The sequence below is a fragment of the Carassius gibelio genome, chromosome A18, assembly GCF_023724105.1.
Source record: "Carassius gibelio isolate Cgi1373 ecotype wild population from Czech Republic chromosome A18, carGib1.2-hapl.c, whole genome shotgun sequence".
Lineage (NCBI taxonomy): Eukaryota > Metazoa > Chordata > Actinopteri > Cypriniformes > Cyprinidae > Carassius > Carassius gibelio.
In genome coordinates, this window is record NC_068388.1 from 25,722,087 (window position 1) to 25,740,916 (window position 18,830).

At 38.2% G+C, this 18,830-nt stretch overlaps 1 protein-coding gene and 1 long non-coding RNA gene across 4 annotated transcripts in view; both read left to right on the top strand.

Moving 5' to 3' along the window:
- LOC127933810 (MOB kinase activator 2) overlaps window positions 1-16,547 on the top strand; it is a 37,846-nt gene extending 21,299 nt beyond the window's left edge. For 2 of the 3 annotated variants that reach the window (XM_052530823.1, XM_052530822.1), the window contains exons 2-5: window positions 11,059-11,219; window positions 12,387-12,480; window positions 14,502-14,626; window positions 15,371-16,547. In XM_052530823.1, the coding sequence (XP_052386783.1) occupies window positions 11,059-11,219; window positions 12,387-12,480; window positions 14,502-14,626; window positions 15,371-15,642 (652 nt within the window). In that variant the 3' untranslated portion in view covers window positions 15,643-16,547. Of the gene's footprint in view, window positions 1-21; window positions 248-11,058; window positions 11,220-12,386; window positions 12,481-14,501; window positions 14,627-15,370 lie in introns of those variants that run through there. The other variant, XM_052530821.1, reaches the window with a different exon arrangement.
- On the top strand, window positions 4,427-7,005 carry LOC127933818 (uncharacterized). Its single transcript, XR_008147574.1, has 2 exons — window positions 4,427-4,485; window positions 5,620-7,005. It is a non-coding gene; the product is annotated as an uncharacterized LOC127933818 (long non-coding RNA).
- Window positions 16,548-18,830: the final 2,283 nt, after the last annotated feature.

The window sequence follows — 18,830 nt, forward strand, 5'->3', positions numbered from 1 at the left end:
GTGATTGGCCAGAAGTTTGGCTGAAGGAGAAGCACAGCAGAGCGAATGTATAGCATGCAATGCTCCTGAAAACTCTGGATTCACTTCATTATAACCCATGCTCGCGTTCAGAGGCGCGTGCGTCATCAGCGTTTGGAAACATGGTCGGAGATCACGCCATAACCGGAGACAGCGCGCTCACGCAGAGGTCCCCCAAAAACGGATTAAGCTGTAAAATGGTCCTTCAGGCGGTGGGCAAAGTGCTGAGGTAACTGTCTCTGTGCTTCTCTCCTGAGCTCGAGCTCGAGCTCTCCACGGCGCGTGCGCGTGACGGAACAGAACTTTACACTAACTTGGCATGTTTGTGATTCACATGTTTGCTGGGTTTCTTCCATCTGTAATGACACACTATCGTTCCCCGTGAGGCTCTTATAGATCAGTTATTATTAGATTGGGTTGCTTGCTTATCTCGGTGTCTGTGGACCTAAAGGCGCACCGGTATTTTTAGGCAGCATATATGCAGTTTATATATAAATAACCCAGAAATGATTTTTAGATCGCACGGAAATAGTTATTTTGATATGATAGTTTAGTACCACTTTGTTGACCTGTTGTTGTCAGATACAGTGTTGTTGAATGTGTAGCTAATATGTTTTTATTCTATTTACAGCTGAAATAAATGTGACAGCAGCTGTCAGTGTGTGTCTTTAATAATCTGCATGTTCTGTGTGTCTCTGTGTGAACGAGTGCAATGTATGAGATATATATGAGACTTAAAGTTCATCTCCAGAGCTGCTCTGAGAGTCACTTCACACAAAACTACCGTCAAACACACACTGAGACTCACAGATCTTCATCACAAACCCACAAAATAAAAGCTCAGTTTAACCTTATATATATTAGGGATGCACGATAATATCGGCACAACATCGGTATTGGCCGATAAAAGCTTAAAATGACCATCATCGGTATCGGCCGATATGAATATTTCTGCCGATGAGCCAAACCGATTTTCTCCAAGTGAAATAATTGACCTGTTTTTCAGGTGTGAATGTCTGTCTACATTTGTAAAATAATTTATGGTAGAATCAGTACAGAAGAGATACATGGATTTCTCTTCAGTAAAATGAAAGTTTAAATATATCAGGCGAAAATGTTTATATATATCGGTATCGGCATCGGCCAAAATTATTTTGAAAATATCGGCATATCGAATATCGGCCAAAATCCAATATCGTGCATCCCTAATATATATATATATATATATATATATATACTAGGGGTGTAACGATACGCGTATTCGTATTGAACCGTTCGGTACGACGCTTTCGGTTCGGTACGCGGTACGCATTATGTATACCGAACGGTTCGTTGGAGTAATTAATTATATTTGAAAAAAAAAAAAAAAGAGAGAGAAAGAAATATAATGATATGCGTTCAACAAGGTAGCCCAATAACCCAAACAACGTAACAGGCAACGCCCCTGACACTCCCGAAGAAGAAAAAAACACCATCTTATATGTTTATGTTAGGCTACTCAGCAGGCGCTCGCTCACTCAGTACGCGCTGAAGGCTCGTTGCAAAATAGCCAATGCGTTTAACAGACTAGAAATGAGAAGATCCTCCAATAACCAACAGGTCTGGTGTTTGGGTGCACTTTGGATTCCCTTTAAGCTATAATGGTGATGGCAAGAGAGTGGTGGATAAAAAAACAACGGTATGTCGCATCTGCAACATGACAGGGTACACCAGCGGGATTACAAAAAAAAAAAAAAAAAAAACCAGCGGGAATATCTGGGATATATGCGTCAGTACTATCTGGGAAAAGACGAAAAAAAGGAGAAACATGCACGCAGCAAACTATCCCTGCAGCATTTAGACACTATAGCTTACAGGGAATCCAACCCAAACACCAGACCTGTTGGTTATTTTAGGATCTTATATTTCTGGTCTGTTAAATGCATTAGACATTTTGCAACGAGCCTTCAGCGCGTGCTGAGTGAGCGAGCGCCTTAGGGGCCGTTCACATATCGTGCCTAAAAACGCGTGGAAAACGCTAAGCGCGTCTTTCTCCTCCTTTCCAAAGCGCTCGGGCAGAAGCGCTCATGAGGCGTCTGTCTTTGCTAAGCAACAATGACGTGCTCTCTCCATGAGACGCGGAAATTTCAGCGAAGGATAAATGGATTTGCAGCTCTAAAAATCGCTTGCAGTAGCTCTGCTACTGAATTTATTTCAAAATTGCAATCCATATACAACTATGATCAGCTGTTCCTTCATCTTGGCTGAGCTCTCAACGTTGTTACGGGAAAGGATGAAGCTGATTGGTTGGTTCTTGTCACATGACCCGCGGTGCGCTTGCGGCATTCTGAAAAGTTGAGATGTTTTTACATTTTGCTGTATCTAAAACGTATCGAACCGAACCGAACCGAACCGTGACATCAGTGTATCGTATCGAACCGAACCGTGAATTTTGTGAACCGTTACACCCCTAATATATATATATATATATATATATATATATATATATATATATACATACATACACTCACCTAAAGGACTATTAGGAACACCTGTTTAATTTATCATTAATGCAATTATCTGATCAACCAATCACATGGCAGTTGCTTCAATGCATTTAGGGGTGTGGTCCTGGTCAAGACAATCTCCTGAACTGCAAACTGAATGTCAGAATGGGAAAGTAAGGTGATTTAAGCAATTTTGAGCGTGGCATGGTTGTTGGTGCCAGACGGGCCGGTCTGAGTATTTCACAATCGGCTAAATAAGTGGGATTTTCACACACAACCATTTCTAGGGTTTACAAAGAATGGTGTGAAAAGGGAAAAACATCCAGTATGTGGCAATCCTGTGGGCGAAAATGCCTTGTTGATGCTAGAGGTCAGAGAAGTTATGTCTTTATGTACAATAACAATGTAATTTAATGTAAAACCATGTGAATGGCACACATATCAATGTGTTTCCACAGCTTTAAATCTACAACTTCGCTGGCTAACGATGCATTATTGTGACTAGCTAGATAATAAACTAACGCAAATAGATGGTCACAATCGTGACATCAAGCATTTGGGTTGGATGTTGTTTTAACTGCTTGAGGTGTTGCTAATGTTCCCTAAGCACTAAACCAAACTACTGATCCTTCCCTACTAAGTCAACATCTAGTCATCAAATTAATTACATAGTAATGATATGAAAACTTGGTATTACTATGGATTTGGATTTTGCCGATAATTCAATCGGTGCCGATTAATCGGCAAAACCGATAATTCTGTCAAGAGGATATCAGAGATTATCATGGCCCTTACTTACCTCTCTGCTTATGTTTTCATTTGACAGCATACATTTCTCTTTGAGAAGCGTTATATTGTTATTATTGCATACTTGATAAAAGCGAAGAACTGAATAAGTGTGATGTTTGCTGTGTATCTTTCACTAAGTTGCATCTAATTAGAAAGTGTATTTTAGCACTATAGATATGCATCTTTATAGTATTACGCCGTACCGTGAATGCCACACTTTGCATGAGCTTTAAATGTCTTGATTTGTGGAAGCGAGTGATTTAATGCTCAGTTCTTCAGGTGAAATAGACTGCTGTTCTTTTATAGCTGTATACTATAACATAAGCCTCAAGCTGACGTTCGTCTAATTTTAGTCTCTTAAAAACCAGTCTTGATGTTCTTACTGACTCTGCGTTCCCACAGACTGTGGCTTTTCAATTTGATGTTTCTATAATGGTCTTTTAAATGGCACTTGTAGGGCCCTGAAGCATCGTTGGCGGCTCGAGTCAGCCAGACTGGAGTCTGGAGTCAAAATCGGTTTCGTCAGCTCGGTACATATCGGCCGTGGCTGAACTTGATCTCGCAGATTTGCTAATGTGTTTCAGGTGAGATCAACGTCTGAGGAAATATGTGGAGACTCCCTGAAGAGCTTTGCTAAGTGACTCTGCCTTTTAAGTCTTGGAGCAGAACGAAAGAATGAGCTGGGTTAGTTAGCAGATTCAACCACACGGCTTTCTTCTTCTTTGCCTAAAATATGTGTTTATTCTTTTGGAATCTGAGGCATGTTTTTTTACCCCTTCAGTCAGGTTATTATTGACATGTTTGGCATTTTTCTGAACCTGGAGGCGAGTTCGTACGTAGGATCCTCGTGTTTTTGAATAGTTTAAATAGTTTAAAGACGTTGGTTTAGATATGCACCAAGATGTGACACTATGCCTTTGCTGTTTATTCATTACACACTACTACTTTTGACTTAAATACTAGAGCCCGACCGATATATCGGCCGGCCGATATTATCGGCCGATATGAGCTAATTGCATTTAAATCGGCATCGGCGTTTATAACGGCCGATGAAACATGAGAAACAGTCTCATATTCTTCACTCATGTTATGAGTGTTGCATAGTTTGCCCACCAGAGGGCGGTCTGCAGCTACAGAGTTGCAACAGCGCCAGAAATCCACAAAGAAGAAAGCGATCAGCCAAGCCACCCAGGTGAGTCTGTCGTTCGTCATGTGAAATGATTGTAGATTTAGTTCATACACTGTATATAAAAACGGTGTGGTAGTTCTAGTTAACGGTCCTATCATTATCACTTCTAAATATTCTGTAACATCACTTACAGCCGCTAATGCATTGCTATATTAGATTAGCCACAAAGCTAATACCATGTTTATCAGTGGAAGAGCGCGAACGTTAATAAGAGGTCGAACTATAAAGTTAGCGTTTAGTGCTTATTCTATTGTGGTGTGTTTCCCACATAATGACCGCGTAATGGGCCTTTCACACAGGACGCGGTATGCACAGCGCTTGGCCGCTGGGTTTAGCGTTGCCCTTCAGATACAACGCGATTTGCCCTGCTCTGCGCTATGGCGTAGGCGGAGTTTTAAAAACTTTTAGCGGGAGCTCTTTCATAGTCTGTTGTTCCTCTTTTCGGTCAGCAGCAAACATGTATCTGTCCCGTTGTAAGAAGCGAGCGATAGCGCTAGTCCTGCTGATGAGAATTAAGAGAGAAGCAAGGAAGAAGAGGCTACCCTCAGGTCCAGAGAACAATTTGGTGAATTCAGGCTGGTTACGTTACTCTAACGCTAATATAGCTTCCTTTTTAGCAGGCCCCTTAAATGCTTGCTATTAACTTGTTTGAAGGTGGTTCTTCTCAAAATTGACAGCGGTGTGTTCATGGCACTAACGTTAACCATTTTGATTCAGACTGCACAAAGAGAAGAGGAGAAGATATACGGGTCCGTTGTGAATGTGTCTGTGAGAGCAAATATAGTGTAGTTACAGTAACTACAGTAGGTGCGTCAGAAATGATTAAATCAGAGGGGACATGTAAATAAATGTGAGCTGAACAAGCGCTTTTTTCTTTTCTTTTTTTTTCTTACATATTGTTTCAAAGCAGCTTTACAGACATAACAGGAAAATGTTGAAATAATATTGTTAAATATAAGGAGGTTAATACCTATTGCTTGACAAATAAAAAAATATATATATATTTCTCATTTTTGCCTATGTAGGAGATCCCTGTTTATTATTATTATAATTCTAATGATGACATGAGTAATGATACATGGTGATATTATTAATACACATGCTTATTCTTTCTATGTCTCTCTTTCTGCCCTACAGATGGCTGAAAAAGGTGAATGATGTAGCAGCAAAAGTGTGGGACTACTTCTGCAAATACTTTAACTTTAACTTTAGTATTATAATTTATTTACAGTACACACACAGACTGTTAAAATCAGCTTCAACTGGAAGAAAGTAAAAGTGTTAAATGTTTAAAATCAGACTGTTTTTTGATCGTTAAAAAATATATACTTTTGATGTGCAATTGTTTAGTGATTGAGACCGTAATCTAAGGCTTTTTTTTACATAAATCCCTTCTGGAAAATGGTTTATACAGCCCACATACATAGAACAGGCAGATATTTTGCCATTGAATGTTATGTAAGTGCAGCTTATAGGAAATGGGTCTAATATCCAGTTTATTTTCAAAATCAAAATATCGGCTTATAAATCGGCTCTTTTCGAGTTAATATCGGCATCGGCATCGGCCCCCAAAAATCCATATCGGTCGGGCTCTATTAAATACCTTGTTTTTTGGACTTTGCACAATGCATTATTAAAGCACAGATTGTATTTTATCTCCATCTTGAATTTGGAAGAAGGACAATGCATCAGTGAGTCTGTTTTTCCCCATGTTTCTTCCATATTGGACTCGGTTTGTAGCTTCTGATTATTTCCCAAAGAACAGGACCTGAGAATAAAAGAAAGCGTTTCCTAATCGTGTTTGTTTGAGATTGACACCAGTCTCTGATCGCACAAAGACCACCAGAAAAGCCTTCAAGTTCATTGTTAGATTGTGATCCCGGGAAGGAAGTTGGGAGCAGCGATTAAGCAGAAACGTCTATTGCATCATTTGACTTTCCTGAAAACCACAGGCATGGCTAAGAGCCTGTTCTGAGGAAAAGACAGCGTGCCAGAGGCTGACGTCCTCCTCCTCTTTCATTAACCGTAAATGGAGTCAAACGCAGGCAGCTCATAATGGACTATTGTCACTTCATGTGTTTTATACTTGGCCTGATGGCTGTGAGATAGTCAGCCTTTGGACATATGATTGGACTATGTACATGTATTGTGTGTGTCTGTGTAATTGTAGCAAGTCCACCGTGGTAAGAAGCAGTTTGTGTAAATAGATCGTGATTTTCACCACCGCAAGTTAAAGGCCAGTAGATGTCTGGTGAGGAACAGGAACATACGATAACAGATGGATGTGCAGCACTGAAGAAGCTCTCATTATAAACCCAAAAGAATACAAGCGACCTTTGATCTGTACAGTATATGAATGCAGGATATGGCAAGGCAACTGTAAGCCAAATATACTGTAAGTGAATTATTCTGTAGCTTGAAAAGGTTGTTAACATTTGGAGCAGTTTAACTTTTTAATACAGTGTATAAAATGGTTTAATTTTTTGGAGAAGAAAACAGAAAAATAAACTAACAGTGTTTCTTCTTCTGTGCCTGTTCATTTATCTGAAATATTGAGATTTATAAATATTTGGGATTTATATTTCAGACAGAATATGAAGTGAATGTGTGATTCTAGATTGAAGCTGCATTCATTGTCGAGCAGCTGCGCTGGGGACGGCTGGTCTCTCGTGGGCCTTTGGACTTCCAGTTGTTCAAGAGTTCCAATCCTCCTTTGTTTCTGGATTTCGTAGAACATTGCATCAATGGCAGACAGCTGATCTCCAAAGACAATTTATCATTAAAAAAAAAAAAAAAACACTGAACCACACTTTGATTTTAAACTGGCCATCTAGTGTGAAATCAGCCTGCTGAATAATGCAGGCTTTCACAAATTGCACATAATTAGTAAAAATCGAATGCAGTTTATCAAAATTGCAATAAAGCACAGTGCAAGTATCAGTTATCCAGTCAAGTTTAATACTGGCACATGCCTAATGCAGTTTAATGTGCGTTTTGGAAACCGTGTGTGCTTGGTTTGCTTTATTTACACATTTGCATAATTTCCAATATTTCTCTGGATGGAATTTTACCAACATTCCACAAAATAAAAGCCTGAGGATTTGTAAAACGTTAAAAGCTCAAGGGTTTGGGCATTTGAATGTGCAGAATTAAGATATAAAAAATTGGTAACTTTTAGTGGAAGATTAATTTATTTTTTATTTTTAATATATATATATATATATATATATATATATATATATATATATATGTTTTTTTTTTTTTTTTTTTTTTAATAGACAGCATAAATATATATTCTCTTCATTTGAATCATTAAAATAAAAATAAAAACCCTGAATGATGTTTTAGTTGGTTTAGTTGGTATTTATGGCCATATGCATAAATAACTTTAAAATAAAAATTAGACTGTTTGTTTATTATTGAAATGTTAATAATAAAAATAAAATCTCTGGGTGTTTAAGGGGTTTGACATTAAAAAAAAAAAAAAAAGGTTTGTGCACCCTAGAAATAAAGGATTTGGAAGATGTATTAGCCTCTGCTTCCCTCTCTACGTGAGCTCTATCCTCACAAACTCTTGTTGCTCATCTATGCACAGTTCAAGACGTAACGCTCTATTAAACACGCTCACAATAACTGTTTCCAGAGGACACTTCCTGGCTTCAGTGCCATGCTTTTCCAGGAATCAGGAACTGTTTGTCTGAATGGACTGAAAAGGGAACAAAAGAATCCAAGACTTTGTGAATTCATGGATACCAGTCGAACTATAAATGATACGAGCTTCGGTCTGACTGACCGAAGTGTGTGTGTGTGTGTGTGTGTGTGTGTATAATGACATGGGTATGACACAGGTATTACAAGGAGAGGGTGACTTATGAGGACATAACCCATAGGGATGCAACGATCATGATTTTTCATGGTCAATTCCGATACCGATTTTTTACAAGCAAACTGGCCGATTCCGATTATTATTATTTTTTTTTTTATCTTTTAAGCAACAAACAAGAAAGAATGAAAATGTGCTTTTGGCTATTGAAAACAATAACCGTAACCATCTGAAATTAAAGGCAGTTACTGCACAATAAGTAGCCTACATTCAATACAAACACAGATGGTACAGACATCAGCATTTAGCGTTTGTTTTTAAATTGGGTTGAAACTACAGAGAACTGGCCTTAAATATAAAGATTAACTGTAACCATGTGAAATTAAAGGCAACAACTGCATAGTTCTATAATCCAAACAACACAATCGACACACATTCAATAAGATGTTTCTTAATCAGCATTCAGTATTTTAGTTTTTAAATTTGGTTTAAAAAAAAAAAAAAAAGCTCTTTACCAGTGACACTAAATAAAAGTATGCTATATAAATACATTTACCAAAATGTTAAAATCAATTAATGTTGGTGCGGATAAAACAAAGATGCAAAGTGTTTCATTCATCCAATAATAAAAATAAAAAAAATAGGGTAATGATTCACATCTATGTTTTTTACTTGAGCCAGTGAAAAATAAAAAATTTATTGTCTCAAGTAAAAAAAAATATAGATGTGAATCATTACCCTAAAATGTTTTAATTGGATGAATGAAACACTTTTTTTCAGTGTACTACAGCAGGTGATTTTTAAATTCAATTAAGCTTTTCAAACGTGTATGCAAGTTCTAATAAAAAAATAAATACAAAAAAAACATTTAAGTTTTGTCACAGTTTAGTCCGTTTTGTTTCCCATCCAACACTTGAGAAGTTGAGCTGAACATCTCTTCACGGTCTACCCGTGTTTTCAGGGCACGGACCGGTACAGTAGACGCTCACGCAGCTTCAGTGCGCAGGAAACTTATTTGTGTGTCAGTACACCAACAGCTGATCGCTTCCTGCTATCTGTGTCTCAGACATGAAGCTCTGCATTTCCAGTACTGATCGGCTCCTCGTGTCCTGCTGACAAAGCGAACGATTACAATGTAGTCTGTGCACGCGAGCGAACTTCTGGAAAAATCGGCTGGAAAAAAGACCAAAAACTGGCCAATCGATTGCGTATTTTAAGCAAAAACCGTCCGGTTCCGATTTATGGCCAGTCAACCGGTGCATCCCTAATAACCCATGTCCCCATTTCTCAAAACACTTTTAAATCATACAGAATGAGTTTTTTTGAGAAAGTAAAAATGCAGAAAGTTTCCTGTGAGGGTTAGGGTTAGGTGTAGGGTTGGTGAAGGGACATAGAATATACAGTTTCTACAGAATAAACACCATTACACCTATGGGATGAACACACTTTACACAGAAACAAACATGTGTGTGTGTGTGTGTGTGTGCACGTGCCTGCGTGTGTGTGTGTGTGTGTGTGTGTGTGTGTGTGTGTGTGTGTGTGTGTGTGTGTGTGTGTGTGTGTGAGAGAGATTGTGTGTGTGTGTGTGTGTGTGTGTGTGTGTGTGTGTGTGTGAGATAGAGAGATTGTGTGTGTGTGTGTGTGTGTGTGTGCATGTGTGTGTGTGTGAGATAGAGAGATTGTGTGTGTGTGTGTGTGTTTAGCAGCGCTGGCCTCTGGCTGAGGTTTCGGGTCCAGCTTCTTCAGCACTAAAGCAACAAGACGGGTCTCTGTGTGTCTCTGTGTGTAGAGCCTGAACTGGCCCCGGGCCCCGGAGTCAGACATCATGGGAGCAGCTGTCTATAGAGCAGGCTTTCAGACGGACACAGACACAGACACGGCTTTATATCACACTGCTGTTACTAAGATATGCAAATAATAATAATAATTATTATTATTTGCTTGCATTAATTTATATATTTATTTATTTATATATGTAAATTCAGGGTCATTAAAATGATTGAGCTAAATGAAAATGTCTTACAAAATGATTTTGTATTATTTAACAAAATAAAAAATATATATAATAAAAAGCATTTTCCATTTCGTTTTTTGGCAAAGTGCTTCCAAAATGTTTGTTTTCAGAAATAAAAACCGTAATAGGAGAATGTTTTCCTAAGATATATATTAGTACACTAAACGGTGTCTACTCCCCACAGATTAAAGTAACTGGCGTCCTTCAGCACATTTTTCTCGACCCGCTCCGTCATCTTGGACACAGTAAAAGTTTGTCGGTGGTTTTGTCTGAAAGCATCATCTCCTGTCAGTGTATGTGTGCTGTAAAGGTGCTCTCAGAGCTCTTGTTTTCCATGAAAGCAGCTCTTGTGTTGGAGTCTGCTGTCATTACTGTATTAATCCGGGTGTGGTGTGAGGGCCACTGGCTCTGATGGTAATACAACCCTCCTGCGCTAAAAATAGATGTGGAAGGAGAAGCCTGGATGTCTGTGGTCTGCTGTGCTGATTACAGGGCAAGGTTAACTGAGCAAACCTGCAGTGGAAAACATGTGCACAGATCGTTGTGTAGTTTGCTGCAATGCATGAGGTGTCTGTATGTGCTTATATAACCCAGAAACATTTACTAGGCCTCCTCGGAAATAACGTGTGTGTCTGTATGTGTGTGTTAAATATGTGGTGCTCTATAGAGATTCAGACATTGTTCACACCGCTGGCAGAGTTTGAGTAACCTCTGTTTGTCCTCGTTTCGTCTCATACAGGAAGGGCAAAGGGAAGCCCAATGGAAAGAAGCCGTCCGCCGAAGAGAAGAAGCTTTATCTGGAGGCAGAATACACCAAAGTGCGAGTGGTGGACTTCGAGCTCAAGGAGCTGGTGGTTTTGCCGAGAGAGATCGATCTGAACGAGTGGCTCGCGAGCAACAGTAGGTCTCTCCTCGTTTCCTTCAGCAGAGAAAAAGAATGGTCCCAGTTCAAGGCATATTTTTTTCATCTTGTGGTATGTTTGGTTGTGGGGTTGTGTCTAGTTACTAGGTGTGTTTTCTTTTCATCGGAGGGAATGTATGATTTCAGCTCTGCGTTATATAACCGCATGACAAAACCAGCTCAGAATAACATTCCTGAGCCACCGATCACACCATTGTTTGCATTTCCCTCCATCTGATCTGGAAAGGAAACATGCAACTGCAAAAAAAGAGCATAAAATATGGCTCCGTTTAGGAAATTTTAGTGCACTTTCAAAGTGCACAAGCACTTATTAAAGCAAATCTTTGCCGTTTGTGGTTAACTGAAGCCTTGTCTCTGGATCCGCTCACAGTCCTCTCAGACGCTGTGTGTTGAGCTGATTATCTCCTACATTTCATAGAATATAAATAAAATGCATATCTAATATATTACCAAAGCTGCTGTAATATAGTAAAATAATATTGCAATCTAAAGCATCAGTTTTCTGTGTGTATCTGCGTTAAAGTGTAATGTATTTCTGTGATGCTCCGCTGTATTTTCAGCATCATTCCTCCAGTCTTCAGTGTCACATGATCTTCAGAAATCAGAATAATATGATGATTTACTGCTCAAGAAACATTTCTGATTATTATCAATGTTGAACACATTCATATGTTTGTGGATATTGACATGTTTTATTTTTCTGGATTCACAGTTGAAAAAAAGAGTTCAAAGAAACAGCATTTATTTGAAATATATATTTTTTGTCACATTATAAATGTGACTTTGTCGTCTTGATGAATATGTGATTCTATGTTTTATATTTCTCCATATTTAGAGTTGACATATAGCCAAATATATAATTACAATTATATTTTTTAATCATGTACAGTATGTAATTTTATTTAAAAGAAAAATGCAAATGCATATTTGCATACATTTCTAAAAATGTATAAAAAAAATGCAAAGATTTTGTTTAGATGATTAGAAAATGTATTACACCTCGTAGAAGTCACCCAGTCATATTTTAATAAGCTTCTCAAAGCCGTCTGATTCACATAATGACTTGGTACACATTGCATTATGCTATTTATATGCATTGTTTTTTATCGTTCCTTAATCTTTGAATGGTTTGTGTGATTCTCCAGCCACGACGTTCTTCAACCTCATCAACCTGCAGTACAGCACGATCTCTGAGTTCTGCACCGGAGACACGTGTCCGGCCATGACCGCCTGCAGCACGTGAGTATCTGTGAAACACCCTGCAGACGCCCAGGGGTCCGACCCGGGGTGTGATGGTAGAGGAAGAGCACCTTCAGTTTGATGCCTTCTCCAGTGGTGGAGTGTGTCTGAAACTTAGTCAGCCTTTAACCTCTGGAGTCGATTAACGCATATACACGTTATGAGGCATTTTCTCCTGATAACCCCGAAAAGAACTTCAATTACACTTTCAGTTTTGATCGTACAGATAAGAGCAATACATCAATTGAATCTGTAAAGGGTTTTCTTTTTTTTGTTTGTATAAAGACATAATAACAAAACGTTGTGCTTTTATAAAATAAAGATAACAAACAAGGTGTGCCGAAAAAAAATATTCTGTAATAAAGAAATCCATATAAAAACAACGCGATGTCTGTTTTTCACGTCTCCCTTCATTATCTTCTAATGTGACCACGCCCCGCGCTGAAGGCTCTATTCAGATTCTAATGAATTATTATAATATTCAGATTCTAATGTTTCACTGAAGTGCGCGGCTTGAATACGCCATACAACAGAAGACAACGCAGAGAGACTGTTCTTCAAATGTTTTATTTTACTGTTAAGAGGAATAAGACATAATTAACCCCAAAAAGATGTGATGTGGTTGAGGATTTGAGATTTGGATTTCCTCAGAAAAAAAGGATGAAGCACTTTATTCAGCAGAGATTATAAACATAAGTATCTTTTAATTTATTTATATACAAACTTGTACTAGTTTTCACTTAACGTGTGAACATTTTACTAGTTAGACTTTTTCCAAACTATAGTTCCTGACTAAATGTATAATCAAGTGAAATATAATGAAGTTTCAATAAAAATGTTCAATACTATACCATTCAAAAGCTTGATGTAAATAATATAAATGTAACAAATAAATGTAACCGTAACAAATGTAACAAACATTGCTGATCTTTCAATTTACCCCCCCCCCCAAAAAAAACCCTGAAAAAATATTATCAGCTCTTTTCAACAATAATAATAATAATAATACTAATAAAAATAATAATAACAATTAATATTTTTTTGTAGAAAATCAGATTGTTAAAATGATTTCTGAAGGATTGTGTGACTGGAGTAATGATGCAAAAAAATAAGTTTGAAAGTCAGCTTTGATTGTTCCTAATAAACTGTTTAACTGCTCCCCCAAGTGGATATTAAATTATGTTGTGGGATAATTAAATATATTCTAAATAAACTACAAACATAAAATTATATAGATTGATTTTGTTCTCACATTCTTTCTTGTAACTCCTCCCTCCCAGTGACACAGCTGACTGAAAGGCTCATTATGCGGCTCATTATGCAGCTCATTATGCGGGTCTTTGTCTTCTCAGGTGTAAATCTCAATGATATTAATGATAGTTGACGCCTAATCGTATGACTTTTAGAAACAATAAGTGTCTTGGGAATTTAAATCAATATATTGTTTTCTGTGAGTGAGTAAACAAGATGATTTTCACATAATTTAGAAAGAAAAATTCTATGCTACAAGCTCCAGTTCTCAAAAATCCCGGGAACCAATGTTCTGTATGTGTTTTATTGCCTTATTCAAGTTATTTAATATTTTTAGTTTTTCACTAACCACGCAAAACATTTTTTTTTGTTTCTCAAAAATACAATCATGTACACACATGCTGCTCATATATTATTATAGCCCAGTTTGTGCCGATTACAGTGAGATTAGACTTTAGCCATTTAGATTTTTGTAAGAAACTGTAAAAAGCACAAATGTCAGAGCATGGCAAAACTTCTCCAGGCCCCAAAAATACCCTTAGACCTCAGAGGGTTAAATGAAGCATTTATTGGATAACATCATAAATATACTGCTCATGTTTATGGGAAGATTCACTGTCAGAAGTTTGAAGAACAGATTGGTGGAGAGATCCGTGTTCTGTGGAGGAAGGTTGTGTAGTTGTTTTGGGAAAGATGATGGTGCTGCTCTTGTACGAGGGTGTAGATGGATACAGCCGAAGGAACATCATCTCCGTTTGTGTGTTTGGCAGGACGTACTACTGGTATGATGAGAAAGGGAAGAAGACGAAGTGCACAGCGCCGCAGTACGTGGATTTCGTCATGAGTTCAGTTCAGAAGCTGGTGACGGATGAAGACATCTTTCCCACCAAATACGGTGAGTCTGTAGCGCCACCTGGTGAGGGAAGTGTTTAATTACATATTCATGTGTATGTGTGATATTAAAGAACATCATATTTCCTTTCCAGCTTGTTTATTTTAAAGCAAATTGTCAATTTTAGTAGAAAACTAAAACACACAGAAACAGATGTGGACGATTTCCCAAGCTACAACAGTTAATCATTTTCAGTTAATTAGTATTTACAGTTAATAAAAACAGTTTCATTGTTTTTTTTGTTTTTTTTTTACCTCAGACCTGTTAAATAACAGTGCCAGTTTATTATTTATTCTTGTAAATGTTGATGCTAAATAACATTGAAGCTAATGAAAAATACTGCTACAAAAGATTTCTATTTTTAATAAATGATGCACTTTTGACCTTTCTATTTATCAGAAGAAAAATAAAATGTATCACACTTTCCACAAAAACAAACAATGTTTCCGCATTAATAATAATCATAAAAGTTTCTTGAGCAGCAAATCAGTAAAAAAAGTGACACTGAAGAATGGACTAATGATGCTGAAAATACAGCTGCACATCACAAAAATAAATTACACTTTAACACAGATTCACACAGAAAACTGATATTTTAGATTACAGTAATATTTTACCATTTTTACTGATCACATACATGCAGCCTCGATGAGCAGAAGAGACAAAAACATACATGAACAGTAGTGCATACATCATTTATTTGGTCTAACCGTGTGTTGCTGATGGAGTTTGTCTGGTTCTCTGCAGGTAAAGAGTTCCCCAACACCTTCGACTCGCTGGTGAAGAAAATCTGCAGGTATCTCTTCCACGTTCTGGCCCACATCTACTGGTCCCACTACAAGGAGACGGTGGCCATGGACCTGCACGGACACCTAAACACACTCTACACACACTTCGTGGTATTTATAAGGGAATTCAATCTGATGGACCCCAAGGAGACGTCGATAATGGAGGACCTGACGGAGGCCCTGTGCACGCCGCTGCCCCCTCAGCCACAGAACCACGTGACGGAGAGATGAGTCCGGCGCCCAGCCGGGGTTCAGAAGAACTGCTGGGACTCACCCTCCCTGAACATTGCTCTCTTTAGGACCCAGTTCAGAGCGCCGAGTGACCTCAGACGCAGCCGTCTAGCCCTTTAACCAAGAACACCCTGACTGTGTTTCCGCTCTCCTTCGCGTCTTCCCTCGTCTTTGGCCCCGTTTGAGCAGCACTTTCCCCTCTCTTGGTTTGATAAGGGTGTCGGCCTGGTCCTTGTCTACGGTATACAGGTTTCTTTTCCATTTTTATAGGGTAAAAGGGGTGTGTGTGTGTGTGTGTGTGTGTGTGTTCAAGGCTTTTGCACTCAGGAACTGAGAGAGCTGTCAATGCTACCTGCTCACCAATAAGCCTCTCGGTGTCACTTTACTCATCATATATCAATCCCATCAGACTTGTGTTGACCACTGTAGAGGAGAGCCGAGGAGAACCGGGCGGCCGGGACCTCGAGTGACAAAGACATTCGCATTTGTCTGCTGTTGAATCCGAAGCGTCTGGGCTTGTAATCATGTCTGGCCTCACTCTGAAAGACAATTTGTGAAAGGAAAAGAATGTACACTTAGTGTCTATGTATGGATTGCAAAGATTATTATGTTGGAGCGACTGAGAGAGCGAGAGATGTTTTAGTTCTCCCTTCATCACTGTTCAGAGAGTTTGTGTTGAGACGAGAAGATCGGACCTTTTCCTTTAATTTAATTTATTTCTCGGTTTTCTTGTTTCTTTTCGTTTTTTGGTTTTAGTTGGCGTTTTTTCAGGGCTCCTCAGTTCTGGCTTTTGTTTTATGTATTTTAATAATACTTTAAGTTAAAAGCGATTTAATATTTTAAGCTCTGCAAATTATAACCTAATAAAATATTTAAAAATCACAAATAATCGTATGCAGTCTTTTTTTAATTCTATGAAATCATGCAGTTTTATGTGGTAAGTGATCTTAGTTATGATAACCTTTACACACATGCTCTTCAAACCCCGCCCACAATATACATGTCAGCCAATCGGGTTTCAGAAGTAAAAATCCCATTGTTGTTGTTTTTTTTTTGTTTGTTTTTTTTTTTTACACAGAAGTGATTTTGAACAATAATTTGTAAATCTTTAAAGACAGAACTGCTATAAGCTGTAAAGTTGTTAACCGATAGTGTATGCATTTGTTATATATATATATATATATATATATATATATTTCAAGTTTTACAGCAGAATCTCTTGTAGAAATACTACATTACTACATGCAAGCAAACAACCAACTAGAGGATTTCAAGGAGAAAAAATTCTCAATTTCATGTTACTAATAAGTATTTTTTGTCGATACATGTATATATCTACATAATCATGAAGTTGTCTAGAATCATCCAAGCAAAACAAATCTTACAGGAGATCTATAGTTTTTGGTATACTTTGTCAAAAGTCCAAGCAGCAACTATAGTCACTGGTGTGCACATGACTTGGGGAAAACTGTGTTAATAAACCAATGTTATTGGTATTGTTTTCTGCTTTTTGCTTTCGTAATATCCCACCTACAGTAGACCTAAATTTGATGGGGAATAAATCTGTCAAAAGGAGGAGATGAGAGCCCAATCTTTCCTCGGCTCTACCTCTGTGTCTGTTTGTGTACTGTTGGGGGGTGACAGCATCTCAGGTGATCCCACTCACCAATCACACAGCTTCTTCAGTCTGCTACCATCAGGGAGGAGACTTTCGGAGTCTCCGGGCCAGGACCAGCAGACTGAAGGACAGCTTCATCCATTAGGCAAACAGAAAACAGAAATGTTCAAGATCTCCAAAGCAGGTATAATTATATAAGGCTTGGCATGAAGGTCTGTGGCATTACTGAGGCATTACTGAAGCCCATGCTGCTTTAAAAGCGGTCTTCAGCTCGTCTGTATTGTTTGCCAGATGTTTCTTATCTTCCTCTTCACAATACCCCATAGATTCTCTGTGAGGTTCATCTAAGTGCAATTCAATTCAAGTTTATTTGTATTGCACTTTTTACGATACAAATCATTGCAATGCAACTTTACAGAAAATTAAGTCTACAGTATTTAGTAGTAGCTTATAGGTGGTCACTGTCCGTTCATGTGCATATGACAGGAATTTTCAGAAAAATGTATACAAGACGTAGTCAACCAGACATTGAACACCATTAACAACACTTATAATGTGATTGCAGAGTAAGTATCAATATTTATTAGTTCTGTTGTTGATTCAGGGTTAGCATCATCTGAGGTCAGCATCATCTCTTCTCAGGTGTTCTGGATCCAGACTGGAGCTTGCGTAAATCCTAGTTACCACGGGATGAAGATCCCACCAGAAACAAAATAGAGAAACAAATAGAGACATCATTAGCATAGCTGCTCTTCCAACAAAGTAAAATTAATTAGTTTAACCCAAGCTAAAGAAAAATAATGCACATTTGATCAGATGCAACTGCTGTCACTAAATATGAGATTGAATGCTTGGTGAAAGAGATCCCCGAACATTATCAGGAAGGTTCCTTCCAGTCAACTTTCGATGAATATATTTTGATACAGCACTCTGTGAACGGCCAGCTCTTTCAGCAATGACCTTCTGTGTTTTACCCTCCTTGTGGAGGGTGTTGATGATTGTCTTCTGGACAACTTTCAAGTCAGAAGTCTTTCCCGTTATTGTGGTTGCATGTTCTAAACTAGCTTAAGAGGTGCCCAGTATTTACACTCAAAATTAATCAAACTAAGCAAGCTCAAAACGGAATATTCACATTTTGAAAGTGAAGTGACATACAACCAAGTATAGTGACTCATACTCAGAATTTGTGCTCTGCATTTAACTCATCCAAATTGCACACACACAGAGCAGTGAACACACACACTGTGAACACACACCCGGAGCAGTGGGCATCATTTATGCTGCGGCGCCCGGGAAGCAGCTGGGGGTTCAGTGCCTTGCTCAAGGGCACCTAAGTCATGGTTTTGCCGGCCCGAGACTTGAACACACAACTATATATATATATATAATCTCATCCTCATCAAGGCTGCATTTAATTGATCAAAAATATGGGGAAAAAAAAAACATTACTGTAGTTGATGCCTCTTAGTGGTGAAATGATGCAAATGCACGTGCACTAAAAATATTGCATAAACAATTTTCACTCAGACAGTTATAGTATCTTATTTATTCATTTATTTATTTACAGTTA